The 13,714-nt window shown below is 58.2% G+C and overlaps 1 protein-coding gene across 1 annotated transcript in view; it reads right to left on the reverse strand.

Annotated features, from left to right (window-relative positions):
* Positions 1-1,079: 1,079 nt before the first annotated feature.
* ACVR2B (activin A receptor type 2B) overlaps positions 1,080-13,714 on the reverse strand; it is a 32,749-nt gene continuing 20,114 nt past the window's right edge. The window contains exons 2-11 of the mRNA XM_075556037.1: positions 10,137-10,344; positions 9,807-9,916; positions 9,495-9,646; positions 9,265-9,408; positions 8,550-8,693; positions 8,152-8,300; positions 6,821-6,935; positions 5,743-5,881; positions 5,525-5,655; positions 1,080-4,279 (exon numbers count right to left, since the gene is read on the reverse strand). Of these exons, the coding sequence (XP_075412152.1) occupies positions 4,085-4,279; positions 5,525-5,655; positions 5,743-5,881; positions 6,821-6,935; positions 8,152-8,300; positions 8,550-8,693; positions 9,265-9,408; positions 9,495-9,646; positions 9,807-9,916; positions 10,137-10,344 (1,487 nt within the window). The 3' untranslated portion in view covers positions 1,080-4,084. The remainder of the gene's footprint in view (positions 4,280-5,524; positions 5,656-5,742; positions 5,882-6,820; positions 6,936-8,151; positions 8,301-8,549; positions 8,694-9,264; positions 9,409-9,494; positions 9,647-9,806; positions 9,917-10,136; positions 10,345-13,714) is intronic.

A 13,714-nucleotide genomic window follows, 5' to 3' on the forward strand; every position in this document is an offset into this window, starting at 1 on the left:
GCCTCCAGCAGTGAACGGGTGTTTTGAATGGAACCAAGAAAGGAGAGTTTTCTAGACCCAACTTCCCCCAAGATGCACCGTCCCCATTCCACCCCCACCTGGGGGCCTGCCAGGATGACGGCCCACAAGGCAGAAAGGAGGGTTCATGGCCATGACATTCGCCCCACCCATGACTCTTCCCGTAGTCAGTGATGCCAGGCCTCCACACAAAAAAGTTCAGAAATAGCAGCTTTCTGAACTCCTTGGAAAACTTCCATGCAAGATCTTTGTGGAAAAGCAAACAGACGGCAGTCCCAAAACTCGCGTAAATGTGAGGGCAGGTCCAAAAGTATTGCTTGGAGGGGTCCAGCCCACGCGTCCATCAACTGATTCCCAGCGCCATGTGTCTGTGGGCAGTTTGTCTTCATCTCGTAATGGTGGTTTCTTGATGGGAAAAAGGCTGATCAAAACAGAGGTTCCCCGGGGCACCTGCTGGGCCAGTAAATTCCCGAGCAGAGGTCAGGCTCTGAATTCGGCAACTGTTCTTTGGGACTCCATAGGAGTCGCCTGGAAATATCAGTGTTCTTCAAAGATACAGGATGACCTGGGGTGGGGGGTGCTTTTTAGGAAGTGTTGAGAAAACTGAACACTGCCCTGGTGGTAAGCCCAGGTGGTAAACACTGCACCAAGGGCCTATCCCATCACGGCAACATAGCCTGCTCATTCTTTTCGGGTAGAAAAAATCCTGTGGGAATGTCCTCAGGAACCCTTACGCAGTCCCGATCTTGCCCTCTAAGACTTCATTTTGTTCCCCAAACTCAAAGGATGTTCAGAAGGAGCATCTGCCTTTTGGGTCCCGTGAGGACGCGCCTGTGTGCTGAGCCTGAGAGGAGACGTCTCTGGGAGAAGAGTCAGTGAGGACGGAAACCCTGCCTTCCCAAGTGCGCAGACACGGAGGGAGGGTACGCCAAGGAACAAGAGCTTCCCAAGTCGGTGCTTTTGCATAATCAAGGTTTCTGTGATTATGTAGCAATGCTTTTTAATGGACAGTGCTCTAGAAGGCTGACCTCCACCCCACCCCACACCCCACCCCCGTCCCAATGAGTTTATAATGACTGACATTTTATTTGGGGGTTCAACCCACCTCTGTCTGGCCGGAGCCAAACCTTGGAAGGAGACTGCCCGGCCTCAAGCCAGCAGCAGCAGGGGCCCTGCACACACTGCCCAGGAAAAGAAAGGCAGCCGAAGCCCAAAGGTCTGGCACAGCCCCTGGGTTCTCCCGCTGCTCTGACCACAAACAGCTCCTATCTTGTGCCACGTCATTCTGGTGCTACGGTCCCGAAAGCCGACTGTAGCACCGGGGCACAGGGTCAGCAGAGAGTGAGCCCACCCAGGAACGAGGCACGCAGGCCAGCAGGAAGGGACCCAGGCTCAGCCCTGCTCATTCGGTTCAGCCCTGCTCATTCTGAGCCCTGCACATTGAGCTCAGCCCTGCTCATTCTGATCCAGTCAGGGCACAAGAGAAGGGAGTGCAGGTGAGTGGGGACGCGGAGCGCGTGGTGTTGGGCACTGGTCATCCCTGCAGTAGGATTAGCTACATTGTTAGTGGTTCACCTGGTTCTTCTGGGCGAGAAGCAGGGTGGCTGGCACTGCCTGAGAAGAAAGCTAAAGAAATTAGGTATGGCACTTCTCAATAAATAGTTTAAAGCTTCTTAAAGAAATGAGCGGAGATGAAAAGCGACTGCTGTAAGGCCTACTTTGCCATTTACAATTTTTCCACGGGGAGGAAAAATACCACGGCACAAAATCAAAGCGCTAAAACAGAGAAGAGAGAGAGAGCAGGATGAAGACAACACAGCTTACCAAACAAATAACAAACAGAAAACCTGGCCCTCTGACGAGCTTGGCCAGCCCCCATTTCATCCACTAGGCAAAAGGTGAGCTCTGAATGGGAGCCAAGAGCACCCCCCCAGGGGCTTTCCCACACCCCGAGTAGCAGACCCCAGCCTCAAAGGGGGTGGTTCAGAGGGGGGCACACGGCCATGGTATGTGCAGCGGCGTTCCCCTCCACCCCTCTCGCGTGGGGGACAGGAGAGAAGCCCATGCCACCCCCGAACATGCTGCTCCTTTACAGCCTGCCCCCGCCACCCGGCCACAGTGCGGATTCTAGAGACAGGACACTTCTCTATGGTGGGCAGAGTCTGCTTAAGAGACACCGCCGGCTCAGATCAAAGGGCCACAGTCACCAAGTGATCTCGGGGCTGCTTGTCACTCTGCACATCGGCCCATCGAGTTGTGGGGGACACCTGAACCTCCAAATAGCCCAAGAGGCGGCATGTCTCTTAGCTGGCACCCAGGTTGACTTCTCCCCTCACCCCCACTCACCAACCCTTCAGATACAAGGATGCAGTGCTTCAAAATAAAAGTCTACTTCACAAACAAGAGTCCCCAAGGTCGCAGCCTGGGAGGTTGGATATTTACAAGAGGGCATCTTGAAAAAAAAAAACGGTGGCATCCCTACAAAACTCTTACAAGGTGGTCTTTTTTTTTTCCTTTTCTATTTCTTTTAAACTCTCTTGTCATAAAAGCCAACTTACATTAAAATATACTTACTACCAGACAACACAACTAACAAAATATATAATAAAACTTACACAAGTAGAAAATTCTGAGGTATTTCTGGTTTGAGGTGGTCTGTGGTCGTGAAGTTTCAATTCTTTGACTTTTCAAAATTTAAACCTCGGAAGCCACATTAACAGAGCGTTTGTGTGTACAAAGGGTGTGTGTGCGCGCACGCGTGTGTGTTGTTTAATGTGCATGTTTCATAAATTAAGAGAAATTCAAATGTTGAAACAGCAGCATTAGGAACATTCACGGACTAGAGCAAGGTTACATATGGCGTTAAGAGAAACCGGTGTTGTAGAATATGCACCACTTGAAGGAGCTGGAGAGAGCTGTGCCCACGAGCCACCAGGGGGGCAGGGTCAGCTGGCGCACAGGGTCCCCCGGCTGTGCAGGGCACACCCCCCGTGGGCACTTCCCTGAACTGCTCCAGGAGAACGCATCACATTTCAGCCTTGCCTGCATTGAGGAACCGGCCGGCGTCCTGCCTGGAGGAAGAACACACCCCACTGTGGTGGCTTCTGTCCTTACCTAACCTTGACATCCGGCAGCAGCACATTTCCAGTCCAACTCGCACACCCCAAGTAGAGAGGAACAAAGAACCCGGCCGGGCGAGAGGCGCAGGGCGACCGACCACGCGGCACTGCGCCGCGGCTGCTGGCTTCCTCCTTCTCCAAGGCCCTGGCCAGGGGCCGTGACCGCTCACCCTCCACAAAGTCCGTGCCCTCCAATCCGGGTTACCTGAGAAGTGGCCTCCAGAGCCCAGGATGTTGCTCCCAAAGTGTCCGTGTCCAGTGTAGCTCTGTTCCAAAGCCCACCCCGACCCCCCCACTCCAGCTCCAGTCCAAACCGGCCTTCTCCTCCTCCTCCTGATTCCTCCGGGGTCAGGACAACACCCATTCGATCCACCAGACACGTCTGCTATTCCTTCCACTCACTGTCCGAAGGGCAGAAACAAAACAAAGTAAACCAAGGCCTGGAGAGAGCCTCCCTCGGAGGTTGGAGGTGCTGGGCAGGTGGTCCAGAGTCAGGTGGGGAGGGGGACAAGGTCAGAGGAAGCGCCGCTTCTGAGGGCTCTGGTGTGACAGCTTCCCGAGGTTCCTCTGGGTTGAGTTTGCAGCATTTACGTTTCCTAAGACAGGAGACGGGTTTTCTTGGTGTCACAGGTTCTGAGGTGGCAAAGAGGGAGAAGCGGAGGCAGGCTCTCCGGCAGGGCGCTGGTTCCACTCCCAGCTCAGCACCTCAGCGTGCACTACAGTAGAGCAGTGTGCTGGTAAAAACTGATCCGATCCCCCAAATAATATTAATAATAATAATTATAATAATTATAATAATAAAAAGTCAAGGTAAAATAGCAGCTGCATTTTGGGTGTTTGTTGGTTTTATGGGATTTCCAAAACAAAACACAACCTTTTTTTTTTTTCCTTTCCCTCCTTTTTCTTTCAGCTCCACTGAGTCTGGAGAGAGGCTGGTGTCTGGGGGCTTAGATGCTGGACTCCTTAGGGGGCAAGTCCACGTTGGTGACGGAGGTCACGAGGGAGACAAGGCAGTCTGACGTGGTGCTGTGGACCGACCTCTGGATCAGGGACACCCGCTCCTCTACGCAGCCAGCGGACAGGCGGGCCTCGGCGTCATGGTCCCAGCACTCCTCGATGGTCACACAGAGCTGGGACAAGCCCTGCAGTCGGGAAAAGACACCCCCAGTCAGGACAAGCCTGGGGCGGCTTGGCCTGGGACACCGACAGCGACAGCCGGCTCCACCGCTGCATGAGGTCGACCCACGCGGACTGGGAGGTCTACAGGGACCCAACGCCTTCCTGCCTGCTGCGGCCCCTCCCACAGCCCCAACAAAGGTGCACAGAGAGAAAAACAGACCCAGGCCCCTGCAGGGGCAGCATGGCCGCTCTGCTGTGAAGCAGTGGTTTCCACATGGCCCAGAGCGCCGTGGACCCAGGTACCTCCTACCTGACTCGCCCGAGAGCCCAAGGTGCGGGCAGTCTCACTGGAAGCAGCTCTCGGAGCTGGGGAGGCAGCTATCTGGCTGGCTGGAGTCTCGCACCAGGGAAGGCCCCAGCAGGCTCTGGGCCAGGCCTCCCCTAGGCCTTGGCCTCTTCAACCAGGGCTCTGGACTACCTTCCTGGCCAGCACCCCCAATGGGAGGCTCTCTCCATTTGCAGCCCTGGGCTTTAGGGAGCAGCACCTGCTGAACTTGGACTTACTAGACTAGTTCAATGCCCTATGGCCCACAGCAGTCCTGAACTGTCTTTTTTTTTTTTTTCTTTCTCCTGAATTAGCCCTGGGCTGGGCAGTGGAAGGAACTCTATGGTGCTAGAGGCTAATTCCGTTCCCACAAGGCAGGGAGCAGGGTCTTTGGCACAGCCTCCCAGATGGCGGAGTCTAGGGCCACGTATGTCGGCTTGCTCAGGAGGAGACGAGGGAGCACTCAGTTGGTTAGACCACAGCAAACATTTCAGGAACAGACATTTTGCCCAGAGTTCTACAATGGTGATGGATTGCGTCCAGGACAATGATGATGGCACTCCTCTGTTCAAACAGAGGGCTCGGAGAAATGACGCAACCTGCCAACCAGCTCCTCACTCACAGGTCCAAGGTTCAAACCCAGGAGTGTCAGGAGACACATGTAAGCCACAACCGGGGACAACCTGGGCCCGGAACAGAGCTGACAGACCCATCACACTCTGGGCCAAACTGAGAGCCATCCCCTGCAAGCAGGAACACCCCACCCCACCACACACACACACACACACACACACACACACACACACACACACACACACACCGTATCCTTGATGGGAGAGGAAGGGGCCGCCTGCTGCTTGGCCCATCCTCATTCCTGCCACGTGTGGAGGGGCTTCCCTCTGTGGCCCAAGCAGACACCAGTCACCCAGCCCCAGACCCTCACCGGGTGCTTCAGCCAGTGGTCTTTAATGGTGGGACGCATCTTCTTGTGCACAACCACCTCCTGCAGCTCCTCCAGCGATGGGTGCTGGCCAATCTCTTCCTCAAACGGTAGCATGTACTCATCCACAGGTCCTGGGTGCAGCACAGGCCCTCAGAATCACCTGGGGGATCCTGCCGCCAGCCCCCACCCCCAGGACGCCCAGGGCCCACTATGCTCACCATCGGCGGCCTTGCAGCGGGACACCAGCTCCCACAGCACCAGCCCCATGGCATACATGTCGATGCGTAGGAAGGCGTCTCTCTGGAAGTTGATGGCACCCTCCAGCACCTCGGGGGCCATGTACCTCCGGGTGCCCACCTGCATGGACATGAAGACAGGACCGGTGGACGCCACTGTCACCAACACATGGGCAGCCCTGGTCTGGCGCCACACGGAGCCATCCTTGACGAGCCGTGTTCAGGGGAGGGCTAGAAGGGGTCCTGGTGGCGCAACAGTTAAGCACGCAGCTGCGAACCAAAAGGGTAGCGGTTCAAACCCACCCTGGGCTCCACAGGGGACAGACAAGGCACTCTGCTTGCGACAAGGAAACAGCCATGAAGAGACTTGGGGCACAGCTACCCTGTAACCTGGAACTGCCATGACATGGGATCAACTGACCAGCACAGACAACAAGAGGAGTGTGTGACCACACCCTGGATAGCCGAAGCCTGGGAGAACGAGGAGGTATCTCTACTCCCGGGAAGAGAGAGTCTCAGAAGCCCAAAGGGGCAGCTCCACCCTGCCCCACTGGGTCGCTGAGTCGCCATCGACTGGCGTGGGTGAGTGAGTGACCACTGACCAAGAGGACCAAGAGGAGCAGCTCAGAGTTTTCCTGGCATGAGAACCAAAAAAAAAAGGGAGTTGGGGGGCCAGGGGGGGTACTACTTAAAAATACCAACGGCACCTGCGTGAGGATCAGAAGTTCAGGGTTACTTTTCAGCAACTTTTTCTAGGTCGCTGATTTGGATTTTTGTATGCTTCTATTTTAACTTGCTTTAAAAAGAAAACGGAAAGGCAGGGGGAAGAACGACCGAGCCTACCCTCTCTGGTAGCCAACTCCCCCCACCCCACTGTGCAAATTCGGTGTTCCTCAGCTGACTGGCCCCTGGTGGCTCCAGGACCCTTCAGATCCTGCTTTCCCTATGGAAACTAGAGCGCAGTGACCGGGCTCGCTCCTGTGCATCCCCCAGCCGGCCACAGGAGGGCAGTGTGTGCACTCCTCCTGCCACCACCACCCCCCCAAAAAAAGTTCCCTACCTGCCCGTGGGTGTCCCCCGGAGGTTTGCCCGGCTCAAATCGAACGGCCAAGCCAAAGTCAGCCAGCACGGCCGTGAGGTCATTTTTCAGCAATACATTCTTACTTTTGAAGTCCCTGTGGAGACAGGTAGACAGAGATGAAACAGTGTCGTGGGAGCATCCTGTCCTCTCAAATACTGGAGTCTGTGCCCCAGGCCATCCCACCCTCACGGTGCCAGGAGCCTCTGCTGCACTTCTAAAGGCGGGTTCCTGCCTGGCATGGTAAGACACTGACCATTCCCGGGGCTGGGCAGACCCTTCCCAGTGGCGACACAGCTGGGGGCAGCCTTTGCATTCCCAGAAGACCTGGGGCAGCGAGTAATGGAAATTTAAAATCAGCCTGCCATTTCTGTGCACGCAGAGCCACCTCTTGCTGACAGAGCTAGGCCCAGGCCTCAGTTTCCCCAGTGCCTCCCTTGGCCTGACAGTGCAGATTCGTTGGCCTTTGACTATTTCTGACTCATAAAATTGGCCCTTACAGTCACCCTGCATTACAGCGTGGAATTCTGAGGGGAAAGGGTTCGAAGCCGCTTCCCCTTCCTCCCAGTCACAGGACCGGACCACCCTGCCCAGGCCCTCGGCAGGACTCCTCAACGTCCCTTGCATCTCACCATCCCCGCCTCTGCGTGCTGGCTGGGGCAGGAGCAGCCCCTCTCCCGGGATGGCTGAGAGCAGGGCAGGGGCTGGTATGTGTGCAGACCTGGGTCGACTGGCCAGTCACCATGGTGCTGGCAGGTTACTGCAGGGGCTCTCAGAGTAGGATCTGAGGATCGAGGGCGGGCGAACCCCTCCTAAAACTGTTTCATCTGCAGGGGCAGATGTATTTTATCTTCATAAGACATTGTCTTGCTTATGTCAGCTGTAGCCACAACTGGGCAGAGACCACACAATCCATGATGTCACCGGTCTGACAGTTAATGGGGAAAATCAAAATATGTGTGGTTTCAGCCAACGTGGTAGGCCGTTAACCGCAAGGTGAGTGGCTCCGAGCCACTGTGAAGACTGCTCCATGAGGGCAAGATGGTGAGTTCCGCTTTACCCAAGGGGCAGCTCTGCCCTGTCCTATGCAGGGCAGCCGTATGTCAGGATTAATTAATTCCATAGCAGTGAGTTAGTTTGCTTTGGTTTCTAGAAGTGCTTTGGTTTCACCGAATGAGAACAGCTGAGCCAACTGAGACAGACTGGGCATGGCCTCATGTGGCCACTAGAGGGCACCCCCCCTCTCAGGACGCAGGGGTGGGGCTGGGGGGTAGGGAGGTCAAGTGTAGGGAAGGCAGCGGCCAGGTCGGTACCTGTGGGCAATCGACGGCTTGTGGCCCTCTCCGCGGCACCAGGGCACGTCCTCGTGCAGGTACGAGAGGCCTCGAGACATCGTCTCTGCCACGTGGCACAGCTCGTTCCATGTGATGATGTTCCCCTTGAGGTAATCCGTGAGGGAGCCCTGGGGAGGCAGCACAGAGCTCAAACGGGCTTCAGGGACAGGCCAGGGCAGGCCCCGCAACCCAGCCAAGGGAGGACGTGCCCAGAGGATGACCAGCACGGGGACGCTCTGGGAGACTGTACTGACTGACGTGCAGTGCAGAGGAGGGGAAGGCGGCCGGGGACGGGCAGGGGAGTCAGCAGGCTTCTCATCAGGAGGACCACCAGCGGACCCAGCAATGGCAGGACCACAGCCTGGGCCCTGGCGCACCTTGTCGTGAAAGGCCGTGATGAGCCAGAGCTCCATCTCCAGGTTGGAGCCTCGCTTCTCGGCGGCGATGAACTGTAGCAGGTTCTCGTGCCTCATGCCCGGGGTGCTGAAGATCTCCCGCTCACTCTGCCACGACTGCTTGTCCTGCGGGTGGCGGGCAGCGGCTCAGTCTCGCTGCGCCAGGACAGCCGCTCCCGCAACACGCCCTGGCCAGGGCCTCCCCGGCTCAGGACTGGGGACAGGACAGGCAGAAGACAGCTGGGCCAGCCCGGAAGGACCAGGCTTAAAGTCGTTCTGAGATCACAGAGGGCCAGTCTTCCTTCACAAGCGTCCGTGGAGGCCCAGAGAGGGGTGAGGGTGAATGAGAGCTGAAGTGAGCCTAGAAAAGTGTTCTGGACAACTGCTGGGGAAGACCTGGTGCACAAGCCTCTGAGCAGAAACTGGTGAATACACACACACACACACACACACACACACACACACACACACACACACACACCACCCAGAACCCCTGAGTGGGCCAAGGCTTTGAAACAAGTTTTGTACAGCCCTGCTCCGGCAGCTCCAGAGAATCACTGCAGCTCAGCCGGGTGTAGGGTGAGATTGTCCCCCATGGAGGCGGGACAGCCCACTCTGCCTGTGCCCCAACCTGTACGCAGCCCCAGAGCTCAGGTCACAGTGGGGGTGGACGACCGGGAGCCCCTCAAGCACCCACCTGGAGTGGGAAGACCTTGACGGCCACAAACTCGTTCACGAGCTGCGCCTTCCAGACACAGCCAAAGCGTCCCCGAGCCTTGATCTCCAGCAGCTGCAGGGGCTTCAGGCTCACCAGCGGGGAGGGGGGCGGAGGCCCGGGGTCCTGGAGGAGAGCGAGTGCTTAACGGGGCCTGCTCCAACCCCCCAGCTGCTCCCTGCCCTGCCCCTGCCCAGGCGGGCCTACCCTACCTCATGGATGTCCACGTGGCCATAGGGGGGCTTGCGGTGCCGGTACATCCACAAGGCGAGCAGGACCAGGAGGGAGAGGCCCCCGATGGGCAGCAGCGAGTAGGCCAGCACCGTGAGCAGGGTGGGGGCTGTCGGGGGTGGCTCGTACGTGACTGGGGGACACAGGGAACCCTGGGTCACATAGCCCGCCCGCCCCACTCCTCCAGGGCTGGGCCATGGGGTTCCTATACACCGCTCCCCACCCAACTTAAGTGCCAGGGCCAGGGCAAAGCCCAGAGCGGACCCCTGCCCCTCCTCCCATCGGCCCCTCACCTTCTGGGCCCCCGGGCTCCGGCAAGTGGGTGAAGCGCTCGTTGCAGAAATTGCCCTCACAGCAGCAGAAGTACACCTGGGGGTTCTCCTCGGTGGCCACACACTCCTGCCTGAAGACAGCATATTGCAGCTGCCCTCAGTGAGGAGGGGCCAGACGGAGCCCTCCGCTCCAGCCCTTCCCATTCGCACAGCCTCCTGGGAAACACGGGGTAACCCTGGGACGGACCCCAAGTCCTCTAACATGCGAGCCAGGGCAGGGAGGCACGGGCCACACACCCCCCCCCCATCTGCGCGCGGACTCCCGACCAGGGGACCCCCGCGGCGGCGCACCGGTCATAGCAGTTGAAGTCGTCCAGCCAGCAGCCCTTCTTGACCAGCTCAATGGAGCCCGAGCTGTTGCGCCACGAGGCGTAGCAGTGCAGCCGCTTGTCCTGCTCGCCGTCGCAGCGCTCCACGCCGCTCTGGTTGGTGCGCTCCAGCTCCCAGTTGGCGTTGTAGTAGATGCACTCCCGGGTCTCGGCCACGCCGCGCCCAGAGCCTGTGTCCCGCGGAGGAGAGAAGAGGACAGAGCGCCTGAGTCGGCGGGAACCTAGATCCTGCAGGCGCTGTCCCTGGCAGCAGCCCCGGGAGGCCGGCGGGGAACCACCTGGGGCAGAGCCATTGGGGGGAGCGCGAGTCCCTACAAGTGGCATTCCCAGATCTCCGTGCTGGACTGCAGGGGGTGACCGGCCACTCCTGACCTTCCTTCCCTGGAGCAGTCACAGCTCACCGCCAGGGCCGGGAGCCTCGGCCCAGGGCTGCCTCGCTGCTCCCCACCGGAGCCCCCCTCCTGACTAGGCCAGTGCCCCGACCCGCCCTCACAGCCCCTGGCTTCCACATCACACGCCTTACCAACTAATTGCCTGGTGTTACACATTCACACTGCATGCGGACAGGGGACTCGGACTAATCCCCAAGAGGAAACGGCAGTGTTATTGTGGTGAACGCTCTGCGGGTGTGAAATAAGCTTGACAAGCTGCTTCTCAACAAGGCCGATTTCCCTCTCAAGGCTGGAAACTCGGTCCTGATGATCCTGATCACTGCTGCCTTCAGCACTAGAATGGGCTCAGGGAACCAGGTGGTTGCCAGGGAGGCAAGGATGGGCACAAATGCACTGCTAGGCATAGCTGGATCCTGGCGGTGGGGTGGTGTTCCATGTTGGGCAGCAATCCTCCAGGCAGGCAGTTCAGAGTTGCCTGCTATTCTCCAGGGGTAGGCAGGGCTTTCGACTCTTGTACACAAAGATAGTCTGGGAAACTCACAGGGCCAACTTCTGCTGGGTCCCATAAAGTGGCTGGGTCAGTATTGACTTGGGGGAGGAGGGCAGCAGCGGGTGGGTTTGTTTTATCTCCTGGCTTCTGCAGCATTTCAAAGGGAAAGGGGGAACTAAACGGAGCCCCAGGTTCCCCCTCACCTCCATTCACTGAACACGCACTGGCCCAGTTCCTTTTTAAACCACCCCTCCACCTGCAGAACGCAGGTGGAGGGGACCACCCAACCTCCACCTGACCAGACCATGCTACAGGTAACCCGGCGGGGACAGCCTGGGACCGGCCAGTGTGAGCCAGGACTGCTACCGGAGGGCCCTGGCTTCTAAAAACGGGCTAACAACACTACCGACCTCCAAGGTCTACTGCCAGAACCACGGGCTCCCTGCACTGTTTAAGAGGCTGGAACAGTATCTGGCCCATTGAAAAGTCAACTGGCTGCTATTGAGCAGATTCCGACTCACAGGGACCTACAGGGCAGAGCAGAACTGCCCCGTGGGTGATTCTGAGATCATAGCTCTTTAGAGGAATAAAAAGCCTCATCTTTCTCCCACGGTGCAGCTAGTGGTTTTGAACTACTGACTTTGAGGGTTATCAGCCCCATTAGGAACCGCTACTCCCATCAGGGCTGTGGCACAGGAGCACATTGTATGAGAAGTAGCCTGCCCCCACCCACCCTCTGCTGCCCAGACAAGGCCTCGTGGGTGGTGTGCACCCTACCCGCCCCACCTCCCACACACGCCTAAGCCTGCAAGAGCTTCCAAATGGGAGCCGGCATGGGGCGTGGGGAGGTGGTGCCAATCCTCACCCCTCCCACACCACGCCCAGCTCTGCAGCCAGCTGGCGACCCAGGGGCCTCCCCCTGTCCCCCTGGCGTGCAGCTGCTCAGCTTCTTCACACACTTGGCTATTTATAGCCCCTGGCAGCACTCCAAACACACTGCCACCTCTGCCTTTTAATAGCGCAGGGCTCCCGCCCACACGGCCCCAGCTCCCCTGACCGCAGCCACTGAGCTGGCGCCAGCAGGCGCTGGCCCTGCTCGCAAATGGAGCGCCTGTGACACCGGCCTCACATGAGGCACAGCCTGGCGGCCCGGGCCGAGGATACCTCGGCTCAGCTCATCGCACCTCCTGGAGCCTCTGCAGCAAGGCAGACAACATGCGGCTATTGTGCTCCAGGGAAAGGCGCCAAATCCGGGGAGGCAGCCCCTCCGTGCCCCAGCCGGCACCCCAGCCAGCAGCCGCACCGATGCTGGAGGGCACCCAGCAGGTCCATCCTCCCTGAGCGCAGCTGGTGGTCAGGTCCCTCTGAGCTCTTGGGAGGACGAGGGTCTGCCCACCTGGGTCCTGCAGAGCCTCAGAGTGCAATGGGGACCGAAGAGCAGGAGGGGCAGGGGCAGCCACAGGTGACAGGCAAGGTCCAGAGCTGTAGTTGGTGGTCATGCTCCCCTGAGGCTCTCCAAGCTCTGGACATGGGAGCCCCCTGTCCCCAGCCCTGCAAAGGGCTCCCAGAGGACTGTGGCCCCTTGCTGGCAGGGTGATGACACTGCCCGTGGCCCCCAGTGGTTTCTGCCCCACCCACGTGGGCTGTCCCGAGGTGGCAAGGGGAGGCTGCTCAGCGCCACGCCCCTCCTGCCAGGGCAGTCTCAGAGATCTCCTAGTCCAGGGAGAGCCCAAGGGAGGCTAGTGGCCCCCCTCCTGGTCTGCATCCCCTAGCCCTCTCTAGTAGACCCCCCAACTTGCCCCCCCACTTCCCCTTCCCTCAAGAGGATCTGGATCCTGGGAGGTTCCTGCCTTGGGCATCCTGGCCAGAGGACCCTAACAAAGGTTAAACACTGGGGCTTCCAGAAGCCAGGCTGTGGCTCCCGCTCCCCCGCCAGCACATAGCAGCCCCTTTGCCATCTTCTCTGGGCAGGAAAGAAGGACGGCAGGGTAGGGGGGCTGGCTAAGGGACCCTGAAAGTGCTCACTACAGCAAAGGGGTGAGGCACGCACACGTATACACACACACACGTCACACAGTGTGGAGGGGCACATACAACAGGGCAGAGAGGAATTCATGCGGCCTACACGCTGTCTCTGAACTTCATTGACACAAAAGCACATGTCTGCTTCTAGCAGGCAAGGGCAACCTTTATTCCATGCACTGTCCCCCACTCCGGAGCCCGATTTAACAAACATATAGCATGCACTGTATCCCAGGGAGACTGTACGCATTGTACAAATAACTTAATTTTCAAAAACTTTATTGCAACTTAGGTCAAAGTTCACAGCGCACATGGTCGGTTTTACAACAAACACCCGTTGACACAGTCAATTCCGACTCACAGTGACCCTACAGGACCACAGGGCTGAGCAGACCTGCCCCTGTGGGATTCTGAAATGGAAACTCTTTGTGGGAGTAGAAAGCCTGGTCATTCTGCCAAAGGACGCCTGGTGGCTTCGATACGCTGACCTGGCAGTGCGCAGCAGCGGCTCCGGAAAGTGACCACTGTACCGCCAGGGCTCTTCCTTGTGGCCTCAGGTGGCTGGTAATTCTCACGCGGGCTTGAGTTCAGTTCCAGACCAGAAGGGTGACGAGAATGTTTCTGGTGTTTGTTTTT

The sequence above is a fragment of the Tenrec ecaudatus genome, chromosome 8 (assembly GCF_050624435.1).
Source record: "Tenrec ecaudatus isolate mTenEca1 chromosome 8, mTenEca1.hap1, whole genome shotgun sequence".
Taxonomy (NCBI): domain Eukaryota; kingdom Metazoa; phylum Chordata; class Mammalia; order Afrosoricida; family Tenrecidae; genus Tenrec; species Tenrec ecaudatus.